General features: G+C 41.8%; 2 protein-coding genes across 4 annotated transcripts in view; one reads left to right on the forward strand and one right to left on the reverse strand.

Moving 5' to 3' along the window:
* On the forward strand, positions 1-17,184 carry LOC147311250 (cohesin subunit SA-2). The gene is made up of 32 exons (XM_086265462.1): positions 1-497; positions 842-937; positions 1,031-1,118; positions 1,721-1,885; positions 2,096-2,192; positions 2,280-2,356; positions 2,448-2,519; positions 4,607-4,811; positions 4,897-5,048; positions 5,139-5,212; positions 5,315-5,438; positions 5,520-5,618; positions 5,886-5,965; positions 6,053-6,160; positions 6,239-6,359; positions 6,487-6,604; positions 6,800-6,903; positions 7,000-7,092; positions 7,210-7,296; positions 8,110-8,310; positions 8,496-8,572; positions 8,661-8,748; positions 8,836-8,916; positions 10,152-10,244; positions 10,330-10,504; positions 12,368-12,504; positions 13,885-13,986; positions 14,075-14,226; positions 14,317-14,445; positions 14,530-14,720; positions 14,806-14,881; positions 14,962-17,184. Exons 2-32 carry the CDS (start codon positions 888-890, stop codon positions 15,101-15,103), a joined length of 3,558 nt encoding a protein of 1,185 aa, XP_086121588.1. The 5' UTR covers positions 1-497; positions 842-887; the 3' UTR covers positions 15,104-17,184.
* Positions 16,675-22,048, reverse strand: part of ppp2r3b (protein phosphatase 2, regulatory subunit B'', beta) — an 18,556-nt gene continuing 13,182 nt past the window's right edge. For 2 of the 3 annotated variants that reach the window (XM_086265463.1, XM_086265465.1), the window contains 7 exons: positions 21,653-21,809; positions 20,955-21,003; positions 20,779-20,868; positions 20,498-20,673; positions 19,753-19,871; positions 19,547-19,653; positions 16,675-17,777 (listed from right to left, as the gene is read on the reverse strand). In XM_086265463.1, the coding sequence (XP_086121589.1) occupies positions 17,639-17,777; positions 19,547-19,653; positions 19,753-19,871; positions 20,498-20,673; positions 20,779-20,868; positions 20,955-21,003; positions 21,653-21,809 (837 nt within the window). In that variant the 3' untranslated portion in view covers positions 16,675-17,638. Of the gene's footprint in view, positions 17,778-18,698; positions 18,744-19,546; positions 19,654-19,752; positions 19,872-20,497; positions 20,674-20,778; positions 20,869-20,954; positions 21,004-21,652; positions 21,810-22,048 lie in introns of all 3 variants that reach the window. The other variant, XM_086265464.1, reaches the window with a different exon arrangement.

Below are 22,048 nucleotides of genomic sequence, written 5' to 3' on the forward strand. Positions count from 1 at the left end.
TGACTGCTGCTACTGTGCTTAATTAAATTACACGGGAAGCGCTTTTGGGACCGAGGTGTGCAGGATACATTGCATTAAAAATCACAGCAGGACCAGCGAGATAGCTAAATGTGCTGCATTATTTTTGTGGTAGCACAAAAAGGCACAATCTTCCTATTATTCACTCGCTAACAGTTCATACGTCGACGAGGCTCTTCTTACAGATGTTTACAGCGCTGTGGCCTGACGAAAACCGCTCCGTACAGCAAGCCTTCTGTCACCGCCGCCGGAGGAGGGACTCAATTCACACTGACGTTTCCCGCCAGCCAATCGCATCATTCTATTCGGGCTCGTTAGCCAATCACGACCCGTTAGGCTGTCTGTCAACTTGACTGTGAGAGCTGGGGCTAAAGACGGAGGATATCAGTGGAAATACTTGAATTAAATGAGTCTGTCAAGCTTCCAATTCAAAGGCATACACTGACAAACATCGAGGCGTATGCGTTTATGCGAAGAGGGTAAGTTTGAAAAGTTTAGCAGCGACCTTTGAGTCTTTGTCTTACCTTTTAGTTTTAATCCGTGCTTGTTATATTCTGCAAGCCGAGGCACTGCTAATTAGGCTAGCTGTAAATTATTACTTATATTTTTTTGATTTAGTAAAAGAAAGTGCTCTGTTCAACTTTCATGGGGGCCAAAGCGGCCACTATGCCCAAGTGTCTTTAACTTACCCTTTAAAGCACCGCGGTAGCTCCTCCCAGCGGAGGGGGCACGCAGAAAATCAGTTAAACGCAAGCCTCTGCCCCCACCCTCCAATGCATTGCTTAGTTTTGGTAGCACAGACTGTCGGGTACTGTGTTTGCAGATGCAGAGTCACACAGCTGAGCCCTGCGTGAACGTCTGAGGGGATCATGATACCAGAGGCCACAGCTGCAGCTGCATCCAGGTCCTCAGAGCAGAAGTAAGTTAGCAAAGTTAGTCGTTATTTGACAGTGCCTGCTATAATAACCCAGCTTCCCTCTGTTAACCAGTTCTCCTGTTTCTGAATTCCCAGTAAGAGCTCTTGTGCCAAGGCGGACACCTCTGAAGCCGTCAGTCACTCAGAGGAGGACTCTGGGAATGAGAACAGGCGAAAGAGTGTGGTATGTGTTATCCACTGATGCTCATGCAGGCTTACACAAGAAAAACGCTTCTTCTGCTTCTTTTTCTTCTTCTTCTTCTAGCTGCTCCCTTTAGGGGTTGTCATATCTGATCCCCTGCTTCCACCTCCACCTATCCCTAGCATCCTTTTCTATCACATCAACCCCCCACATGTGAGGTCTTCCTCTTTTCCTTCTGCCTGGCAGCTCTATATTCTACAGCCTTTGTCCAATATATCCATTAGTCCTCCTCTTCACATCTCCAAACCATCTCCTAACTTTGTCTCATAAATGCTAAACCTGAGCTCATTTGTAATCTTGTCCATCCTTGCACCAGCTGGTGGAAGCCGCCATGTTGACCCACAACATGAATACAGTGGCCCAAGTGGATATCAGTGTTCTGCCTAATTGAGTTTAGTGTATGTGGCTACAAACCAGCCACATACGTAGTCCGGAGAAGAGAAGTCGTAGGCGTTCTAATGCTGTGGAGGCAAATTTGTGTCTGCGCCTTCAGACTGATTTTCACTCGACCTCGACTGGAAATCGTTGCACATTATTTCAGCCGGCTGTATTTTCTTCACCTGTCACGTTTTCAATCCCGGCAGAGACGAAGGAGGCGAACACACGAGAGCTCCGAGAATGTCAAGTGCAAAAGTCCCAAGGCCAGCTGCAGCGGCACGAGGAGAGCAGGAAGAGCACACGGCAAACAGAAGCACGTGGAGGCCGTCACCTTGTTTGAAGTGATCACCATGGGCAGGAGTGCCATGCAGGTAACTTTGTACACATTGTGTCACTTTGTTGAATTTAAAAAGGGAAGCGTTGTAATCTCTGCTATCTGTCAGAGCTGCTGATTTCACCCTGGCTATTGAGCAGTTATAACAGGCTATTAAAAATCCCACATCCTCAGTGTAGAAATGGAAGATTCTTAATTGTGTACAATAATATTATGATTCACCGGGTCTTCTTTGATGCCTGAGCAGGCGGTGATAGATGACTGGATTGAGGCGTATGGGTCAGACAGAGACTCCTCTCTCCTCGACCTCATCAGCTTCTTCATCCAGTGCTCTGGGTGCAAAGGCAAGCAGACCTGCCAGCGCGCACATACGTGCAGCATACCAACAAAGGGCTTTGTCTTTAGCGTGCTTTCTGGGTTTTTTTTTTAAGGTGTCGTCACAGCGGAGATGTGTCAGAGCAAAGAGGACAGCGAAGTCATGAGCAAGATGGTCGAGGAGCTGGATGAGGTAAGAGGATTTCAGCTCGGCGCTCTGTCGTGTTATTATGTGAAGCATGTTTTGGATGTTGTGGAAGAGAAACTGTATTTGAGTGTTTCAGACTGCTGGTCTGCAGTATAAGAAGTTTCTGGCTTTTCCGTGGATCCTCACAGTCACGTGGCCCATGGATACAGTAAGTACCCACTCACTGCACTTTAAGCACTTCATGTCAGCAATGGCCAGTTACTGCTCTTCCATTGTTTTGTAAATGAACTTTTATTTTCTTTTATCAGCTTTAAACACAAAGTGACAAACAAAGTAGTGTGGTATATAGAGATATTTGTGGCATCTTGGTGTTTTTTACTTTGCTTTTTCTTCTGTTTCCAATATATTTGTTGTTATTTCAGCTACATTCACACGTTTGAAATAAAACGGTCAATCAATCAGTCAAGTAAAGCCGATGGTTCAGTAGCTTGTAGAACCACCTTTAGTTGCAGTAACTTGAAGTAGGAGTTATATGTATGATTTTATTAGTCTCTCACATCACTTTGGAGGAATTTTGGCTTGCTCATCTTTACAGTGTTGCTTCAGGTCATTGAGGGTTGCAGGTATTCGTTAACGGACAGCTCTCTTAAGGTCCTGCCATTTTAATCAGATTGAGGTCTCAGTGACAGGGCCACTGCAGCACTTTGATTCTTTTCTTTTTCAGCCATTCTGTTGTAGATTTTCACAGGTTCTTGGGATCATTGTCCTACTGCGTCACCCAACTATAGCTATGTTTTAGCCTGGCAGACAGGTGGCGTTATATTTGAGTCTAGAGTACTTTGGTATACGGTTCCAGGCCACTCAGTGACTGCAAGGCGTCTGTTTCCTGTGGCTGCACGACAAACCAAATTCATCACGCCTCCACCACTGTGCTGACAGCTGCTATGAGGTGTTTGTGCTGATATGCTGAGTTTGGTGTTCATCGAATGTAGTGCTGTGCATTACATCTCCACTTTGGTACACTTATACTTAGTCTGGTGGTTTGTTCGGATGGAACTTTGCAAACCTAAGCTGTGTTGACATGTTATTTTTTAGAGAGAACAGCTTTCTCTTGGTGTTCATTAAAAGAAAAACAGAATGACAAGGATGCTGTTTTTTATTTTTAATGTAGGAATCTTTGAAGTTGAAGTCTTGGGATTCAGACAGACACCGACAATAAACCTGCAAAATGTGGAAGTTTTGAGTTCAGTGTTGCTGTTCGTTTGTTCACACGTGGTGGATTGACTGAGCATGAATCTTGTTTTGCAATAACATACTGTTTACATGTCAGGCTGAGTTACTTTCATTTTCACATATAATTCACTGAGCGGTTCCACCACAGCAGCAGGGCAGGGTTACAGTTGTGGTCAAAGGTTTACTTTCACTCATCATGAGCATGAATGTCAGGGCAATTTGGCCTTTAGTGATTTATTTCAACTTACAGTACAGTATGCATCTTTAATGACTTTAAACAACAAGAACTGGATGCACTAATTTGAATTTGTTTAGGATTTTCTTGAATATACACAGGGTCAAAAGCATATGTACAGACAAATTTTGTCTCATTTGAGGGTCACAATTTAAGTCTTCTTCTAGACTTTGGCAAAGTACTTACGTACAGTTTGAAGTGATGATCTTGGAATCTACAGTTGTTTAGAAATGCTTGAAGAGATTGTAGAACCTTCAGCACCACTCATTAAAAGATTTTAGTAAGTGTAGGTATATACTTGAGGCTCTGTGTATACTTATGCACTTGTGCATAAGTATACATTTGATAAAATTCAAACTTGTGCACCCAGTTCTTGTTTTTGAATCATGAGTGTATTTAAACTTCTAAGCACAACTGCAAACTGGTTTTGCTTAAAAGTGGCGTATACCCGTGTTTAAAATGAAAAGTCTTGTAGTAGTAGTAGGGGTGATGCAGTACGGCTGTATGGCACTGAGATTAGCCGGTCTGCCGGGACTGTGGCTGAGCTTGACTTCCTAAGCTAATGCTCTGCTCAATTAGCCAAAAAAGAGACAAAAAAAGCACAATAAAAATGTTTGACTCCTTGCACAAATGTAGCTTTTACATGATTTTCTATACATGTTGCAAAATTATTAGCATTAATTTTCTTGTTCATGAAAACCTTCAGTACGAATCTGATATACTGTATGATACTAATCACCTGGAAAAAAGCATTTCAGTAACATTTTGGATACTTCAAAGGTCTTAAACTTGCTAAACCTGCTGTCTCTTTCTCTCCTCCGCTGTAGGACAGTGTTGAGTATCCTCTGGTGCAGTCTGGACCGTACGGCCGCTGGTTCCACTCCGAGTTCTGCGACTTTGTGTCTGTGCTGGTGGCTCAGTGTCAGCACGGCATCATCTTCGACGGCTACCTGATGAACACCCTCATCTCGCTGCTCACCGAGCTGTCAAACTCTTGCGTGCGAGCGTTCAGACACACCTGCACACTAGCGGGTAAGAGCGAAACTACGTGAATCAGCATTCAGACACACTTGCGGATAAACTAACCCGTACTTTCGATGTGGACTTCTCTAATCAGCGGTGAAGCTGCTGAGCTCTCTGGTGGGCGTGGCTCTCAGCTTGAGCGCTGGCATCGAAAACAGTCAGAAGCTGTATGAGGTGCAAAAAACGAAGACGATGAGGCAGAAGAGCGCACAGCAGCTGGAGAAAGTACAGAGGAAGATCGCAGAGGTACACAGAGAATGAGCAGGACGAAACTGAAAGGACTTTTCCTTTTATTGACGGTGTGGCTTCTGTGTAACCTTCCTGTTGCTCCTCTAGTTGCAGGAGAAGCGAGCAGAGATCGAGAGCATGATGGACATCATCTTCAAGGGAGTTTTCCTTAAGCGATACCGGTACAGTTTTCTCTGACATGCTTCATTATTTAAATGTTTAATCTATACTGCATTATTATTTTAACTCAACTCGGGTTTGTGGGTGTTTGCGTGCTCGTGCAGTGATGTGCTTCCAGAGATCCGCTGCGTCTGTATGGAAGAGTTGGGTTTGTGGATGAAGCTCTACAGTTCTGTGTTTCTCAGCGACAGTTACCTCAAATACATGGGCTGGATGATGCACGACAAGGTAGCCAGCAGCAAAATAACAACAAAAAAATCATCATGGGATGATTTTTACAACGCCGCCTGGCTGCTGTTTATCTTTCAGGTGCCAGATGTGCGTCTCAAGTGTGTGTTAGCTCTGCAGGGTCTGTACGGAGATCCCCTCTTCCTGCCTAAACTAGACCTGTTCACCAGCCGCTTTAAGGTAATCCAGCCTCCATCAGGACCGGTGAAATCTGAATTACCTACACTGCCTTCAAATATCACTGGCTTGTCATGTCATGTTCGAGCCTTAAGAGCTCAATATAGCTGGAGATCTGGACAAGACTTTTAATAAAGCGCTGCTCATAATACTGCAACTACTTCTACTACTGATAATAATAGTAATAGTAACTGATAGGGTTTTTTGTATAGCTCTGATTAAAACAAGCATCACAAAGTGCTTTAATGCTCTTGTACTGTTGTGTTCCAGGACCGGATCATCTCCATGACCCTGGATAAGGACAGTGAAGTGGCAGTGCAGACCATGAAACTCCTGGTGCTCATCTCCAAGTGAGTCTGTTTGATCTGTCATCTAATCTTCTCACTCATGTCTTCATTCTGTTCCTCTTCACATCCACTTCCTTCCTCACTCCTCAGGACATCTGACGATGTGCTCACTCCAGAAGACTACAAACACCTCCTCCAGTTTGTTTACTCTTCACAGCGCCCTCTTGCGGCCACTGCGGGGGAGCTGCTCTTCTCAAGGTATGTCTTCCTATGTCACTTGAAAAACAACTTAGCGGTTTATTAGTGCTTCCATATGATATAGATTGTCTCGGTCAGGCTTCTCAATGCTGTAGCCCCTGCATCTGATACTCAGGATGGATCGAATGAAGACGAAGCGTGTAAGCAGCAAACATTTGCCAGACTGAAGGCTCTGCTGCACTTCTACCAGGAATCTGAGGTGAACACAGACTGGCTGTTTCAAGTCGAAGCTCCAGTCTGAGCTAAGAAAGGACTTTCTTCTCTATTGTGTTATCACCTAGTTTACATCTGTGATGTTGTGAATCATGTAAAGCTTATGCTTTCAGCTGCACAACCACGTGGTGTACTTGGTGGACAGTCTATGGGACTGCGGTGGAGCTTTGCTGAAGGACTGGCCCTCCTTCACGTCTGCACTGCTACAGGACTCTTCCTCATGCAGTCCAGGTAGGGAAATGTGTGTGCTGTCAGTTCCTAATAATCTTCCCTCACCAAAGATTTTTTTGTGGCTTAAAAGGACCGTTTAAAATCATCCACAACCTTCATCTTCCTCATTCTGGTTTTCAGTTGTTTCCTCCACAAAAAAACATGTTAGATCCTCTGTGAACTCCTGCTTTTCTAAGTATGTGTGTGCGTATGTAGGTTTCACCCTTGCTGAACAAGCAGTGCTTGTAGAGATCCTGGTAGCGTCGGTGCGTCAGGCCTCAGAGGGACCTGTGCTGGCAGGGAGGAGTGGAGCGAAGAAGGTCAGTGGAAGATGTCTGTCCTCTCTTTGTATGTGAGATAGCACACTGATAACTCATCATTTAAAAGACATAAGTGTTTATTTTGTTGTGTTTCAGGTAATGAGTGCCAGAGATAAGAAGATTCAGAACGATGACTGTTTGAAGCTCACTGAACATCTCCTGACGGTGCTTCCAAAGCTGCTGTCTAAGGTGTTTATTCCACATGTAGCTGTTGCTATATAAATCAGTGTGATTCTGTATCCAGGCATCTGTGCTGCACTATTGAATTCTGGTTGTTATATTGTAATGTCTCTATTCTCTCTGCAGTTTTCAAGTAGCAGTGACATCCTTGCCTACCTGATGAGGATTCCCCCGTACTTCCTCCCAGAGTGTCTGCACGCTGAAAACACACAGGTATGCACACCTGCACTCAGTTTACACTATTTAGTCATACAGAAATGGGAATGTGGTAATGTGCTTTCCTTATCCTGAAAGGAGGCCTATTCCGCTCATTTCCATCCATGTGTTTTTATTCACGGACTAGAGCAGCGGTCCCCAACCCCTGGGCCGAGTCGCTTGCTACCGGGCCGTGAGAGTCGAGGGTCGGGTGTGAAATTTATGGTTTTCAGGGTTTTTGTCGTTAACTTGGTTTCCCTGGGTCTTTTCCCGTGTTGTAGTTGTGTCTTATTTTGAAAGAAATATTTACACGTTACCTTAGCAACCAGAGAGCATTAAGTGGCAGAGAGGAGGATGTTACTCTCAGTGTTGTCAGGATGCTGCTAATAAAGTTACACAATTACACAGTGAATTTGCATTTATTATTATATTTACAAAATACCATCGTTTTTGTCTTAGTCGTATTAATTTACTTTGTTGTATTTATCTGCGACACCTTAAAGGCCGGTTCGTGAAAATATTGTCTGACATTAAACCGGTCCGTGATCCAAAAAAGGTCGGGCACCGCTGTACTAGAATATCTTCAAATGATTCATAATAGAAGATAACCTTCAAGTGGTTTTTTAACAGAGCGAGGGATTTTCAACACACAATTTCTCAACATACTACTACTAGTTCTGTTTGGTAAACTTAATGGTGAAATGACACTACTCCAATACTCAGCTGGGCTATCGTCTTAGCTTTTTACTTTCATTATACATCACAAAGCCTGCAAATGAGTTTTGCTACCAAATGCGATGTTTTCAAACGTGAGTCGTGTCGCTCCTGTAGGCGGTGTCCAGCCTGTTGACAGAACTGGAAGCTGTTTTAGACGTCCACTCAGGCCCGGCTGTTCTGGAGGGAGGGGCCCGCGTGTTCCTCTCTCTCTGTCGCGAGGAGACAGCTTGGTGCTCCCCCGCCCGAGCTGCTAGAGACTCTCTGGTCCAGCGTTGGGTGGACCGGCTGACAGCACTGCTGGGGGAATCACTCAAGGTGAGTACTGCTGGATTTATGTGGACGCAATTATTGTGTGTCAGGCTTGTATTCATGTATCCTGAAAAAAAAGAGTGATTACCTTGTACTTCTATTCTGATTTTACTTTTACTCATCACGCCTGAAATCCTCGAAATGTTAGAGACTGAAAGCAACTCTCATGAAGTCTGACTTCTCTTACACAGGGTGAAAGTTTCTCTGCTGATGAGGAGAAAATCAGAGAGATTTTAGCCATGCTGAAGAAACTTAGAGCTTTCAACAAGTAAGACTTGACAGTCGTTTAAAGTCAAGCGTGAGTATGGTGCTGCTGATGTGGATTTATGTGGCTGTTTCTCTTCGTGTTTCCATAGTTGCCATGACCTGAGCCAGTGGGGTCTGTTTGATGTGCTGTCTCCTCTCCTGTCAGTAGAGAGCAGCCTGGAAGGAGCTCCACCTGAGGTATCATCCCCGCCTGCTGTGTAGACAAATGTGGTCTTTGTACTGCGCACACGTCTTCAGTGTATTTCCACTTCACTGTGTTTGCAGGTGTTGCTGGAAGTACTGCAGTGTTTGTCCTTTTCCATGATGTGGTCGCTCAGCACCAGCAGTCAAACTCTGACCTGCAGGGTGAGCTACATCCGCTTTACAGCTCAGTCTTTAACCTGTGTGAATGTAGTGATATAGAGATGAGGTGTTAGCAGCGATGTATGTGCACTTACACAGAAAACACTCTATGTGTTCTCAACATTTTAATCATTTTTGATAATTAAAAAGACCGCGTTTTATTTTAAAGTCATATGTAGTGTTTCTTTTTTGCTTTTGTTTGTTTTTTTTGAGTCTGGATGCTTGGGTCAGAGTAAAATTCTCACTCAAAATCAAAAGACATCCCCTCTGAACAGCTGTATTAAAAGTGAAGGAAGATAAACTGCAAATAAAAGTATACTACTGTTCAGAGGTTTTGGGTTCTTTTCCCTGTAAATTAAGGATTTCAATTTTACTGTTTAAGCTAAAATAACATAAAAATTATATAAAACCGGTTGTTATTGTGTCCATGGTGTACCCTTCCTCCCATCTTATTACAGCTGGAATAGGCTCCAATCGCCCTGTGAGCCTGAATTGGACAAATGGAACAAGATTGATGGATCTACCTAGGCTTACAGAGGCTCATTTTCTGTGTTTCTGTGCTGTTTTGTGTTCCCTAATTCAGGATTATCTTTTGAAAGGCTGATTTATCAGCTGGAAACAGTTTTACTGATCACAAAATAATAAAATCTGCATTGTTGAGACTCTGTAGCATCAAACTCTGTGGGTTTAATACACTTCTGAGGGTTTGAAGGGTATACCATGCAGGAAACTGCTGAAAAAAGAAGTTTCTGTACAACCGTGTGTACTACTTTCTGGCTTGTATGAGTAAAATGTGATGAAGCAGCCAGCTGAGGAACTGTAATGTGTCAGTTGCTCAAGCCCTAATATACTTGTGAGCTGATCGTTTTACCTTCTGCTAATAAGGCAAAATGCTAATGCTATAAAAGGAGCAGTACACACTGTAGCAGTCTAGTAGCAATCTCGCAGATGTAATGATCTATTTCCTAGAAATGTTCTTTCAAAAAATGACATTTTTAAATGAACCTGAACCTTTAAACAGTAATGCTAATTTCTTGACAAAAACAGGAACAAATTTAATTTGACAGTTTCACATCTTAACAACACCTTAGGAAGTTTTCATTAATTATTACTGTATTATTATGCAAGTCAATAGAAGTTTTTAAATCATATTTACAAGTTATTACAAGCAGCCAGAAACAGAAGAATTAGAGCTGAAATGATCAGTCAGTTAATCAGTCAACACTGTTTGTGTTTAGGAGAAGGCGCAAGCCCAGAGGCTCCAGCTGCGTCTCTTCTGCGAGAGAAGTCATCACTGTCTGTCCCACGGTGACCTCAGTGTGAGGCAGCAGGTACGCCTGCTAACCATTTCGACACTTCCTCCTTCTTCTTCTTCTTCAGGCCTTTCTTACGTCTTCTCATTTTTTCCAATTTCAGGCCTTCCTGGGTGTGTGTGACGTCCTGACGGCTCACTCCTACCAGCTACGCGTGTGGGATCCCACCTCTTTCGGTCCACTGCTCTACACGCCCAGCCCCAAACTGCAGAGGGCGCTGTTGAACTTTGTGTGCGTGCACGTCTTTGTCGGCTCAGACTATGACAGCCAGAGCAGGGGTGAGACGCCAGCCTGTTTAAGTGGCTTTATTTTTTCTTATCCTTACCTCACTTTAAAGGATGTTTTAGCCTCTCTGTTCAGAATGATGTAAGTCCACAGGCAGTGGGTGGCTCTCTCTGTGCTCACCTTAAATCAGGCTTTAAGATTTCTGTGTATGTTTGATTGTGAGCAGAGAGGAAATAAGAGAGAAGGGGAATGAAGAAGTACGAGAAGTGAAAGCAAAAAGTCCTGCATTAAAAATTGTGACCCGAGCAGAGGAATAAAAGTATCATTAGCAAAATGAGCTTAAGTACTCTCCCGGTGATGGAGTATTATTTATGGCATGATTGGATTGTTAATACTAATGCATCAAAGCCTGAGCAGCATTAGCTGGTCGAAGTTTACTTTTAATCAGGCCTCCTCTGAAGGCTCGCAGCATGAATCTTTGGGGATCGTAAAAAAAAGGATTAATGGGTCAGGAAAGAGGAGAAAACAAAAATCCGATGCTACAAATTTGTATTCATTTCTCTTTAATCCTTCGATGCAGCGGATGGAAGGCAATGGATAATTTGACCTCTTTGGGTCTCAAACATGTAGTTAAGTGAAACCATCTGAGAAGTTTAAAGGGGAAATGACTCTCTGGTGAAACGGCTCAGCAACTCATGGATATCTGAAACACGACAAGGGGGCCAGCGGCAGGGGGGCACAAAAAGCCAAAAAAGTGTCTAAGGCATTGGTTTTCATTTTTATTTTAACTTCTTTTTTTTTTCTAACCAATGCAAAGTATTAGGATTTAATGTTCGTTTTTATGGCAAGAAAAGTAACTACAGCTGGTTTTTGGAATAAAGAACAGAATACTGAAGCGTGCTCATTGCAGCGCCGCGCGGTAGATGGCACTCTCACTCTGCCGCTGCTCTGAGCGAGCCGCTGATTGAGTGTGCCGGCCCCGCTGTGGTAAAAACATGTAGATATTAAATGCACGGCCACACATTTGGCTTAATAAGTCGCTGCAGAGCCGCCTGCTGACTGTAAATGGGGTCTGATTTCCAACCTGACCTGACAATTGACCCTCAATTACAAAAGAAGCCTTGTTAATGTCCTCAGACTGAAACAGGGTTGACTAATTTGTAAGAAGGGATATTAGACTTTGTTATGCAAAGCAATGCAGCTTGTAAGCGGATGACGGTGACACGCTCCTGTCTGCTGTGAAATGAAAAAAACAAGATTGACATCTTGGAAATACATCGTTTTTTTTTCCCCTTTTATAAAGTCCTTCAAGTAAACTTATGAATTCATCCACAGCTCACTATATCTAAAACATTTTATTATCTTTAGTATAGCGTCTGCTTTCAGAGACATATTGCATCCAAATATGGGGATAGTCTAGAGAAGTCAATAACTGTCCTGGTGGGAATCTCTTAAATGTTCAACCAAATACGATACAGGATTATTGGTTTTTGAACATGTAATAAAAAGCTATTGTTTTATTGGATTTGCCTGGTAACGATTTTGTTCTATAGACAGTGTTTTCTATTAGCTGCTGGATCAGAGATCACTCGGAGGGCAAGGGCACTGAGTTAAATCATAAAATCAGGGCAATCTCTTTCCGTGAGAAAATTCCATTAACTCTGGCTCACCTCCGAGCCTATTTTATTAGCCTTGTGAAAGATTGAAGCCACATGGTGTCACAACCATAACTCCAGCGTTATGTTATCTTTGATATCCACCTGCTAAAGCCATTGTCCTGAAACCAACTAAAACACTCTTTCCTGTGTCTGCTTTGTTCTTTTCTTTCTGTTATATGACTTCTCATCATTAATCACTCTTTGGCGTTCCACCACTTCGCGACCGATCGCACGCCCTGCCTGCTTTTGGGCTCTCAGTCAGTGAAAACTCTCAAGTGGAGAAACTGGAGGACCTTCACAAATGGAGAAATGTGCTCGCAGCCTACTGCAAACTGATAATACACGGAGTGCTGGAGATGAGCATGGCAGCAGAGGTCTTCATGTACTACATGAAGGTAAAGGTGAACTCCTCAAATGAGTAGTGTGACATTATGGGGAAGAGCACTAATAAGCTTTTGAGTAGCGAGGAGTGATTCTTCCTGTTCTGTCCTTTCAAAATAAAGGTTGTTAATATATACACTATTTGATTTTAAACATTCTGATAGTTGCATGAGCTATTATTATTTAGACACACACACACACACACACACACACACACACACACACACACACACACACAAAGAGATTGGTAATATAATTAAGTTAGATTTTTTTTGTATAAACAAGCAAAAAATGACATGTATATTTCTTTGTAATATTTATATTGATGTGAACATAATATACAGGTGTCTTTGAACAAAAGTGCAGCAGCTTTAATCCAACACTAGCAAGAAGACAACTTCTTATAATGTGTTGTGGTGACAGGAAGTACACATGCGTAAAACAAATCGAGTTTCCGTGTACATATCTGGCAGTGATGGGCCTTCAGAAACCAGTGAAAACCTAAAGATGTTTCATTAAACTCTCTTAAATTATGGTTAATGTTATAATCTTGTGTTGTTTAGGTTGCGTGTGGAAATAAAGTCTTGTTTTATAATATCTGTGGTTTGTTTGGCCTTGTTCAGCATCCAGTTGGGTTTAAAACCCTCTAAAGGACCTTTTCAGTTTCTTCAGTTAGTTTTGTGTTAAGCCTGTTTCATATTAGCCAAAATAAGTATTTCATTTAATATCACAGGGAATCATCTGCTGACAAAGCTAACTAGCCAGTGGCAGCATTAGGCAATAACTCCCTTGCTTTACCCTCTTGGGCAAATTTGGTTGGGAAAAAAAATGGTGCTAGCCAAAATTTCTAACTTTGATACATCAAAACAGTGATGATCCACAAACCAATGGGTGGCATCCATCTTTTATATACAGTCTAGACTTTGTAAGAAGATTTTTCTACTAACTTATCCAAGAAGTAGTATAGCACATAACTAGAAAAAAACACAAATCGTTGTGGGTATTGAACTAACATGATATAACATGTTAAACAGAGACTTTTAAGGGTGCTGCTGGGTGGATTTTATTGCCTTTGAACCACACCAAGGCTGTTCCCTCTGTTTTTGTGCTAAGATATTCAACTCAGCCTCAGTTTGTGTTCCTAATGCATGATCAATAAATCCCCAAAATACTATTTTAACCATCTAGCTTCATGTGGTTTTGTGACTTACAAAAGATGAATATGGTTGGGTACTTGAATCAGGACATAAAGGTGCACTTAAAAACCATTTTTATTTATGGAGGGATGTTTGGGTTGCCTTAATCAAATGTAGCGCTTTAATGCTGCTGCTGTTGCTTCACTAAAGATCTTTGGATTAAATGTCAAGTGTCATCGTCTCCCTCTTTGTCCGCAGTATTACAATGACTTTGGAGACATCATCAAGGAGACTGTGTATCGCACCAGGCAGATGGATAAAATAGAGAGTGCTCGCACACTGGTGCTCTGTTTGCAGCAGGTATTGTCACTGAAAAATATAAACTTCAGCCCCAAACTGTCACTAGAAGGCAGCGAGATACTGATGTGCTGTCGTGTGCACCTGCCAGCTGTTTGTGCGCCTTAAGCAGGAGCAAGAGAGCGGCGGCAGGCCTCACCCAGGAGTCCAGACTTTCACCAGCATTAAAGAGCTAGCCAGGCGATTCGCCCTCACCTTTGGGGACCTTGTCAAGTTTCGTGAGTGTGTCGTCCTGGTCCACAGGTTGGCACGTGACCTAATTTCTCTTTTTGTGTTACTTTTTGCTGATATTTTTCCTTTTTGTTCCTAAAGTCTGTGTGTATACATGTTTAGGAACGGCATCGAGTTTGTGTTCCAAGACTTTACTCAGACTCCAGACTCATCTACACCACTGTACCTCTCCTACCTGACCATCCTCAGCGAGTTCTCCAGCAAACTGCTCAGACCAGACAAGAAAGCAGTGTGAGTGCTGAAAGCAACAAGCAGGAGTTTAAATGGTTTTTAAAGAAAAACAAAAACCTCTGAAGGCTGCTCATGTCTGTGCAGGTTCTCCTACCTTCAAAAACACACTGCTGAGCACATTATTGACCTCAGGGAGGAGTGCTGGCAGCCTCTCATCTACTATCGCGCATCCCTGTTGGCTGTAGCCGAGGGGGAGGACGCCATATCCTACGTAAGCTCGGACAGGAAGGCCAACCTGCCCAATCGCTTGCCCTTCTCCAAACAAAAATGGGAAGGTAGGAGAGCCGAGTTCAGTCAAGCACAGAGTGATTTCCTCACCATCACCAGCTGCTTCAGGTGTGTATCCTTTTTTATTTTCAGGAAGAAAGTCCCCCAGTCTGTTTAGCCCTGGTGAGTCCAAAGTCAGCAAGGTGCACAAACCGAGCTGCAGCCCAAGGTGAGCCCAAGTGAAGTGTTTTCAAACCAGCTACGAAGCAGGTCTCACATGAATCACTGTAACCTGACCTCTCTCATCAGCCATCAGGAGAAAGCAGCTGATACAGATCCATTTTCTGTCCCTCTGGATCCTCCACCCAAAAGACTGCACGCTGAGGGATCTGTAATCTGTGTCACCAAGGAGCCAGATGATGGTGATGGTACCGTGGAGGTTGAGCTCTGAGTGTGAGGAGGTCGGGAGAATCGGTGCTGCCGTCTGCATGACGAGACCTCAACAGATGTTTTACTTATGATGCACCTTGTTACCAGTGTCCTCTGTGTGTGGATAGAAACTGGTGGGGTTTTTTTGTACAGTGATCATGCAGCATGTCATGTTTTCAGAAGGATGTGATCAGAAAGGATAAAGGTGGCCATATTCTGCCATGCAAAGACCAAAACCACAACAAATGTGTTTTAATCCACAGCTGAAAATAGTTCCTTATATTATTACCAACAAACTGCTGTTTCAGTAAAGTTTCCCCAACACTGGACTTCCCAGATGTTTAAGTAAGTAAGTAAGTAAAATTTATTTATATAGCGCTATAGTAAACAACTGAGGTTGTCTTACAAAAAAAAAAAAAAAAAAAAAAAAAAAAAAAGATAATCCAATTTGGGATCATTTAAAAAAAGATGGAACATTTTCTGAAACTGTACATGCGATTTGAGTGGAGTGATACAAACTGGCTGATTCAGGGACCAGAAGTACAAATTGTTGGTTTTGGCCTTTTAATGGAAAAATAATGACCAACACCAGGATTAATCTGGTGTTATGATTTACAGACCACTTTAATTTGAGGACCATTTGTATCAGTATGTGCATAGATTATTATTATTTTTTTTTTAAACATACAGCTTTACTGTAAAAAATACTTGATTTTTAAAAATGACACTAAATACTTTCTCTTTTAGTTTTCCTATTGGACACAGGGTCAGTTAAGAATTGTAGTTTTTATTTTGATACCTGCTACTTATGTATTTAATATCAATTAATGTAAATTAAAAAAAAATATTGCCTTCAAGTTAATAATATATTCTATACTTGGAATAAGTTAACAAGCACTTTGTTACTTTTTGAAACAGCTGTACATTTATGTATTGTTGTGCACAGAAACATTGGTTAATCTAGTAAATGATATTCTCTTATCACTAACAAACAGCGCAAACACTTGAAATGTGATATAGATAATTTTCAGCTGGTACAGATACACTTACCAGCCACTGTGTTAGCTACATCTTTTTCACCGCACGTTAATTCAAATTTCCAAATCAGCAATTCGGTGTGTACAGGACCTGGACAAGATAACCTGCTGAAGTTCAAATTGGGTATAAGAATGGGAAGGATTTAAGTGACTTTGAGTGTGGCGTGGTTGTTGGTGCCAGACAGGCTGGTGCCAGTATTAGCTGGTCTCTATGGTTTACAGATGGTCTTAAAAAGATGAAATATTCAGTGAGTCACAGTTCTCTGGGCGAAACTTCCTTGTTGATATCGGAGGTCAGAAGAGAATGACCACACTGCTTTGAATAGGAAGGCAACAGTAACGCAAATAACTTGTTATAATCAAGGTATGCAGAAAAGCATCTGTGAACAGCAGCAGAAGACCACTCCTGTCAGCTAAAACTAGCTATGATTTGCACAACCTCCCCCAAACTGGACAACAGATGACTGGAAAAATGTTTCCTTCATATAAAGTACAACACTGAACGTAACAAAAAGCATTTCTTTACATCACGCACCACATTAAACTGCACACTCTGTTTTCTTTAGTCTTCCATTAACCAAGGCTTTATTATTAATTTAAAGAAACACAAAACATTTGAAAATGGTTCCTTTTGTTCTGTCAAAGTAGTCAACTGAAGTACTCTGTGACATAGAAAAAAAAGGTCTAAAATACTTGCTCAAATCACATTTACAGCACAGCAAGCACAAAATAAATATTTACATTAATTTATAAATTTATCTCTAATAAATTATAACCCCATCTCGCACACACATTAAAGTCATAACGAATATAGGTCTGTACAACAGATGCTGTGTGTGTGTGTGTGTGTGCGCGCCTGTGTGTGTGTCCAGAAGGCTTAACGGTGGCTTGTTTGGCATTTACAGCAACCTCCAACTGCACTGACGAGTTTACAGCAATATAGAAAACACTTTGTTGTGATCACTGGAATGTAAGACTAGCCAATAAGTTCGATATCTGAATCCAATCAGCATGGTTTTTGTCCAAAATACAAAACAAAATGAAAAAAAAAAACAAACAACCAAAACTCCCGGAGCTCCAGTGTGTGATTTTTATGTGACTGATTTCAAAACATTTATGTTTAGATGAAACAAAACTTGCCCCAAACATTATTGATGACCAACCATTACATGCAGAAAACAACTTGTTAATGTGTGGGGAGGGAGCAAAGGTCTAACGTGTTCACTCGTGACATCTTGTCTGCCGGGCTGTTTACTGTAAGTGTGAAAATGTAAAACGTCTGGTTCAGTATTGAACTACTGTCTGTACTTTAACGACTTCTTTGTCAAATCTGTGTCAGCATGCACGTTTCTCCATCTGTTTGCAGAAAAAGAATATGGCACTCTGGCAGTGCTTGACTGCATCTTTCTGGTTTACTCTGTTTGGTGATGTTTGTCCACTAACCCAGGTGCATGACTTGTGTTTCTGAGAGTGGAAGGTGCTCAGCAGCTACACTGCAGGATAAAAAACAAAAACAAAAATCATTCGAAGTCATCGTCATACTCATATTCATCCAAGTCCAGGTTGCAGTGCGGGGTGGGGATCTCAAAGAAGTGTCTCTTTGTCAGACCCAGCTCACTGGAGATGTGCTGCCCTAAAGGGCTCAGCGGATTTTCATACCTAAACAAAAATACACACAGACAAAACACTCAGTGTCATCAGGGAAAAGATACTTTAACACATTTTAAACCGTCACGAAACAGAAGTCAGAAGTAGTCAGACCAGTTTTTCTTTGCTGTCAGGCCTCCTGTTCTTTCAAATTTAGCAATGTGGGATAAAATTCACAGGCAAAGTTTAGAACAGTGACAGTGAAACTTTGGAAAGAACAGCTGATCAAGCCTCATATTTCCATTCTAAAAACGTCAGAATGCATTCTGACATTGACTGAGGCCAGTCAATTTTCCCCTCCACCTGTTCCTTCTTCACAGCTTCTATACTGGCCTCGACCCATAGAAGTCATTCAAAGTCATTCAAGAATAAAACTGAATTTGACCAACATTTACAGAAACGTTGGAGACATGGTTGATATATATATCTGCCTTCTTTCAGAGAGCTAGATGAAGTTAATGTACCAGGATATCAATATAACAAGCGAGAAATTTGTATTATTTTTCCTTTGATTTAGTTGTAAAGTTTATCAGTTTATTAGCTTTAGGGGTGAGGGTGATTGGATCTTTATTTAGAGAAACAAGTATTCCCATCTAATTCTTAGCAAGAAAGTATATTCCCCAAAAATGTCAAAGTACTTTTTCAGTAACTTGGGTAACAGGAGCACAAGGCATGAACAGAGGTGGAAAAAGTTCATTCCCTTATTTTAAGAGGAAGAAGGATAAAAACAGAAGGTGTCCGGTTCAAAAACAGACTCCCAGGTCCAGGCAGTGGCCACGATCATGACACCCTGCTGGCTGACATTACAATTATCTGCCCTATGCTCAGATCAGTGATGGGACAGGTAGACGCTAGGAGTGGGTTTAGGACTAGACTTTCCCAGAGGAAGAAGAGGAGAACAGCTGAACCCTGGTGGCACCCTCAGTTTCTTACCTGCTCTGGTTAGCAGCCATGCTTTAGATTTAGTCGGTAGTGTTCCTAAAACCGCCACACAACATAGCTGTCAACAGTCTCATTTATCACAAACTCGCTCTCAGGGCGGCATTGAGCCATGACTCCTGAAAACTTAACAACACAGTGCACTCTCACTCATCTTATGACTTTATCTATGCCATCTGTGAATACTTTACAGCACACTTTCACTCTTCACACAGAAAAATGACTTTACTGATAATAATGATGAATTTTAGATTTACATAGTCAAGCTTAAGGTTATGTGCCTGCTGTCCAAAACAACTTTAAGTAATCAGATATATGCTTACTAATAGCCACAGTTCATGTTCCATCTTATGTGAACAGATTACATTAAAGGAACCATCATACAGATGGCATTAATAATACTCAAATAAGGATAAAATAATCAGTAATTGCCTCAAAGGGGAAAAGTTCAAATTAAACTGGAGGCACTACGACTTTCAGCTGCTGTTGTTCAGGCTTGCAAGCAAAATCAATCCCAGTTTTATTCTCATTTTTTGCACCAATGAGAACAAAAAAAACATCCAATTGCAAACAAGGAGGCTAAAGCTACCATATTCCAATTTATCATATTGCATCAGCTATTCATCATCAAACTTCAGAGACCTCTGGTGCCGTCCTAAATGTAAAAGCATTTTGAATTTGTAAGAAGAAAAGAACTTTTTTTTAAGACTACGAGTGGACATGAAAGTGAATCCTTTTTTCTTTTATCTTTGCTTAAGAAAAACTAAATGTTTGAGAAAAACTGAACCTTGGGTTGTAACTGCTGCCATTTCTGGCAGACCTGTGAGTAACATCACACTTACACATCGTTACACTGGTCATTGCCTGCCTCCTCGGTTACCAGTATGTCGTACTCCTCTGCAGCATATTTCTCCCAGTTTGACAGCTCCTGTCCGTCCGTCTCCACGTCCTTAAAAACACGACAAGTTACATGATCCACTGGCAGGAAAACGAGACACGATGCTGTGTCAAATGTGGTGGCATCCAGTCAGAATTCAATCTTGCTCACCCTTATCACAGAGAACGGGTCCTTTTGCTCGTGGTCCAGGTACTTCTCGATGTTGAAGAGCGTGTCAAAGAAGATATGAGCCATCTTGCACCTCTTAAGATCCCGCAGAGTGATCTTACCTGGACGACAAAAATCAGCTACTTCAAATGGAACATTTATGTTTATGATATTAGGTAACTTGTATCTGTCTATATGAGGTTTAGCCTAGGAAGTAGTACTGGTAACCCAGCTACAACATCTACTAAGTCTTTTTACGGTTTGCCTCATCTTGGGGCGGAGGGAGGGATGGGTGTGGTGTTTTGTCCGGAGATTAAAACAGAGTATGGCTTTGGTGACAATATTTCAAACTCTGGCTGCAAATAACGATTTCCCTACTGCTTATTTGGACAATAAATACTTTAAAAGGTAAACTATACTTAATGTTTACTTTCCTGTTTGATTATATTAAATTAAGAAAGAAGAAATCTGAAAACAAAACTTTTTTTTAAAAAAAACAATTCAGGTCATAAACTTAATTTCACCTAAGTAAGCTGTGCTGCTTGGTGACTTAAACAAAGTGATGGAGCGAATTTCTATCACACTGTGGATAACACCAGCAGCTGTCTCTCATCTATCAGTGTCCCCTCAGATAATGATCAATGACCTGGCTTCAAAATGTGTGTGCACGCATGCCACTGTGATTGTGGCATGCGTGCAAACTACAATGTGAATGTCTGAGTGTGTATTAATGTAAAACAGGTCTGACCTTCGACCTCAGGCTTGACAAGGTCAAGCATTTGGCAGAGGCAGTCCTCAAAGGGCAGCGGCTCAACAGCCATGGCCTCCAGCTTCTGGCACTGCTCCTCGTAGAAGTACTCCAGCTCATACATGCTGAGCACCCCGTCCCCATCCAGGTCCATACAGCGGAACCAGTACTCTATGCTAATCAGACATAGATAACGTGAAAGAGGAGGGGCCAGACATGAGCGCAGATGAAACCTCTAAGCAAAAGGATGACGCAATCAGTGTGGCTGAGTGTCAAGATACCTGGTGTCAGTCTTCTTGTCTTCCTCAGAGATGAGGAACCAGACGAAATCAGCGTAACTCAGCCGCCCCTCCTTATACACTCGTCTGTCCCTGACGGAAAACACACAAAACTAGTATTAAAGCTGGCAGTGGAGACTAGATAAGACTTTCATCTTTTTAAACTTGATTACATTTACCTTGTTACTGTTCCTGAGAATATTCTCTCAATCATCTTCTGTGAAATGGCTGGAAAACAAATACACAAAGGGGTCACTTCCAATCCACTGTGTTTGGAAGAAATATCTCTTTTCCCTCTTAGGCAACAGCTCCTTCAGTTACTATACAACTTTTTCACAACACATGTAATCCATTCTCACAGTCTGTAAATCCAGACTGGCTAGTGCAGCTCTTTTTTAGCTTGACAATGCTATAAATCCTCTGGTCATCATTTCGACTGTACGGTGTTAGAAATTGTGCCAGACTTGGCGTCATTGGAATCGAGTATATATGCTGCTCTCTTATTGATCTCGTGTCTCATTTCCCCTGCTTCACTCACAGACCATCAACCAAGAACATGTGGTGTGGAGTGTGTGGGGAGGAAGTGTCAAAGACAAATCTTTTTTTCCTGGCTGTGTGTTTGTTTTGTGAGGAGTAAGCCCGGACGGACCCAATAACATTTACAAATGCCTTTTTTTGTTCTATGTAGTTTCAGCCTACTGACTGTGCTGCCACTGGCAGCAAGACTTAAGCAGAGTTCATTTGGTTCTGATGAGGCTGAGCACTCCTCTTCTATCTTCTGTATGCATTTTTACAAAATACATGTTGATGGGACATAAAGAAAAAACTATATTGACCAAACTAATGATTTAAAAAAGGCAGGGGTGTGTTTGTGCACCTTGGTCATTGTGTCCTGCTAAGTCCTTCTGGTCTATGTAGAGGTCGTGATCGGTGTCCAGCTCCCAGAACTTGCAGTAAATAACATAGAAATGTTCGTAGGAGAAGAACTCTGTCAGCTGGTTCACATCCTCTTCTTGCTCCAGCAGCGCCACGTTCTACCCAGCAGAAAGTAGAAAAATCTCTCATTATGATTATAGACCAGTTACTATTGAAAATGATTCTTTTAACAGTTTATAAAGTCCCATCCCCCAAAAATTTAAGTTAATATGCATTTCCATATTGATGTGATTTCATTATTATTTTTTGAAAAGAGAAAAAAACATATGAGATGTTTTAGAGTCCAAACAAATTGAGAGAAATGGTTATTATACATCTGTTTAAATTTAAAAAAAAA

Source organism: Aulonocara sp. 'chitande type north' Nkhata Bay, linkage group LG16 (assembly GCF_057382095.1).
Source record: "Aulonocara sp. 'chitande type north' Nkhata Bay isolate Kocher_YH1m ecotype deep benthic linkage group LG16, A_spYH_male_GT1.1, whole genome shotgun sequence".
Lineage (NCBI taxonomy): Eukaryota > Metazoa > Chordata > Actinopteri > Cichliformes > Cichlidae > Aulonocara > Aulonocara sp. 'chitande type north' Nkhata Bay.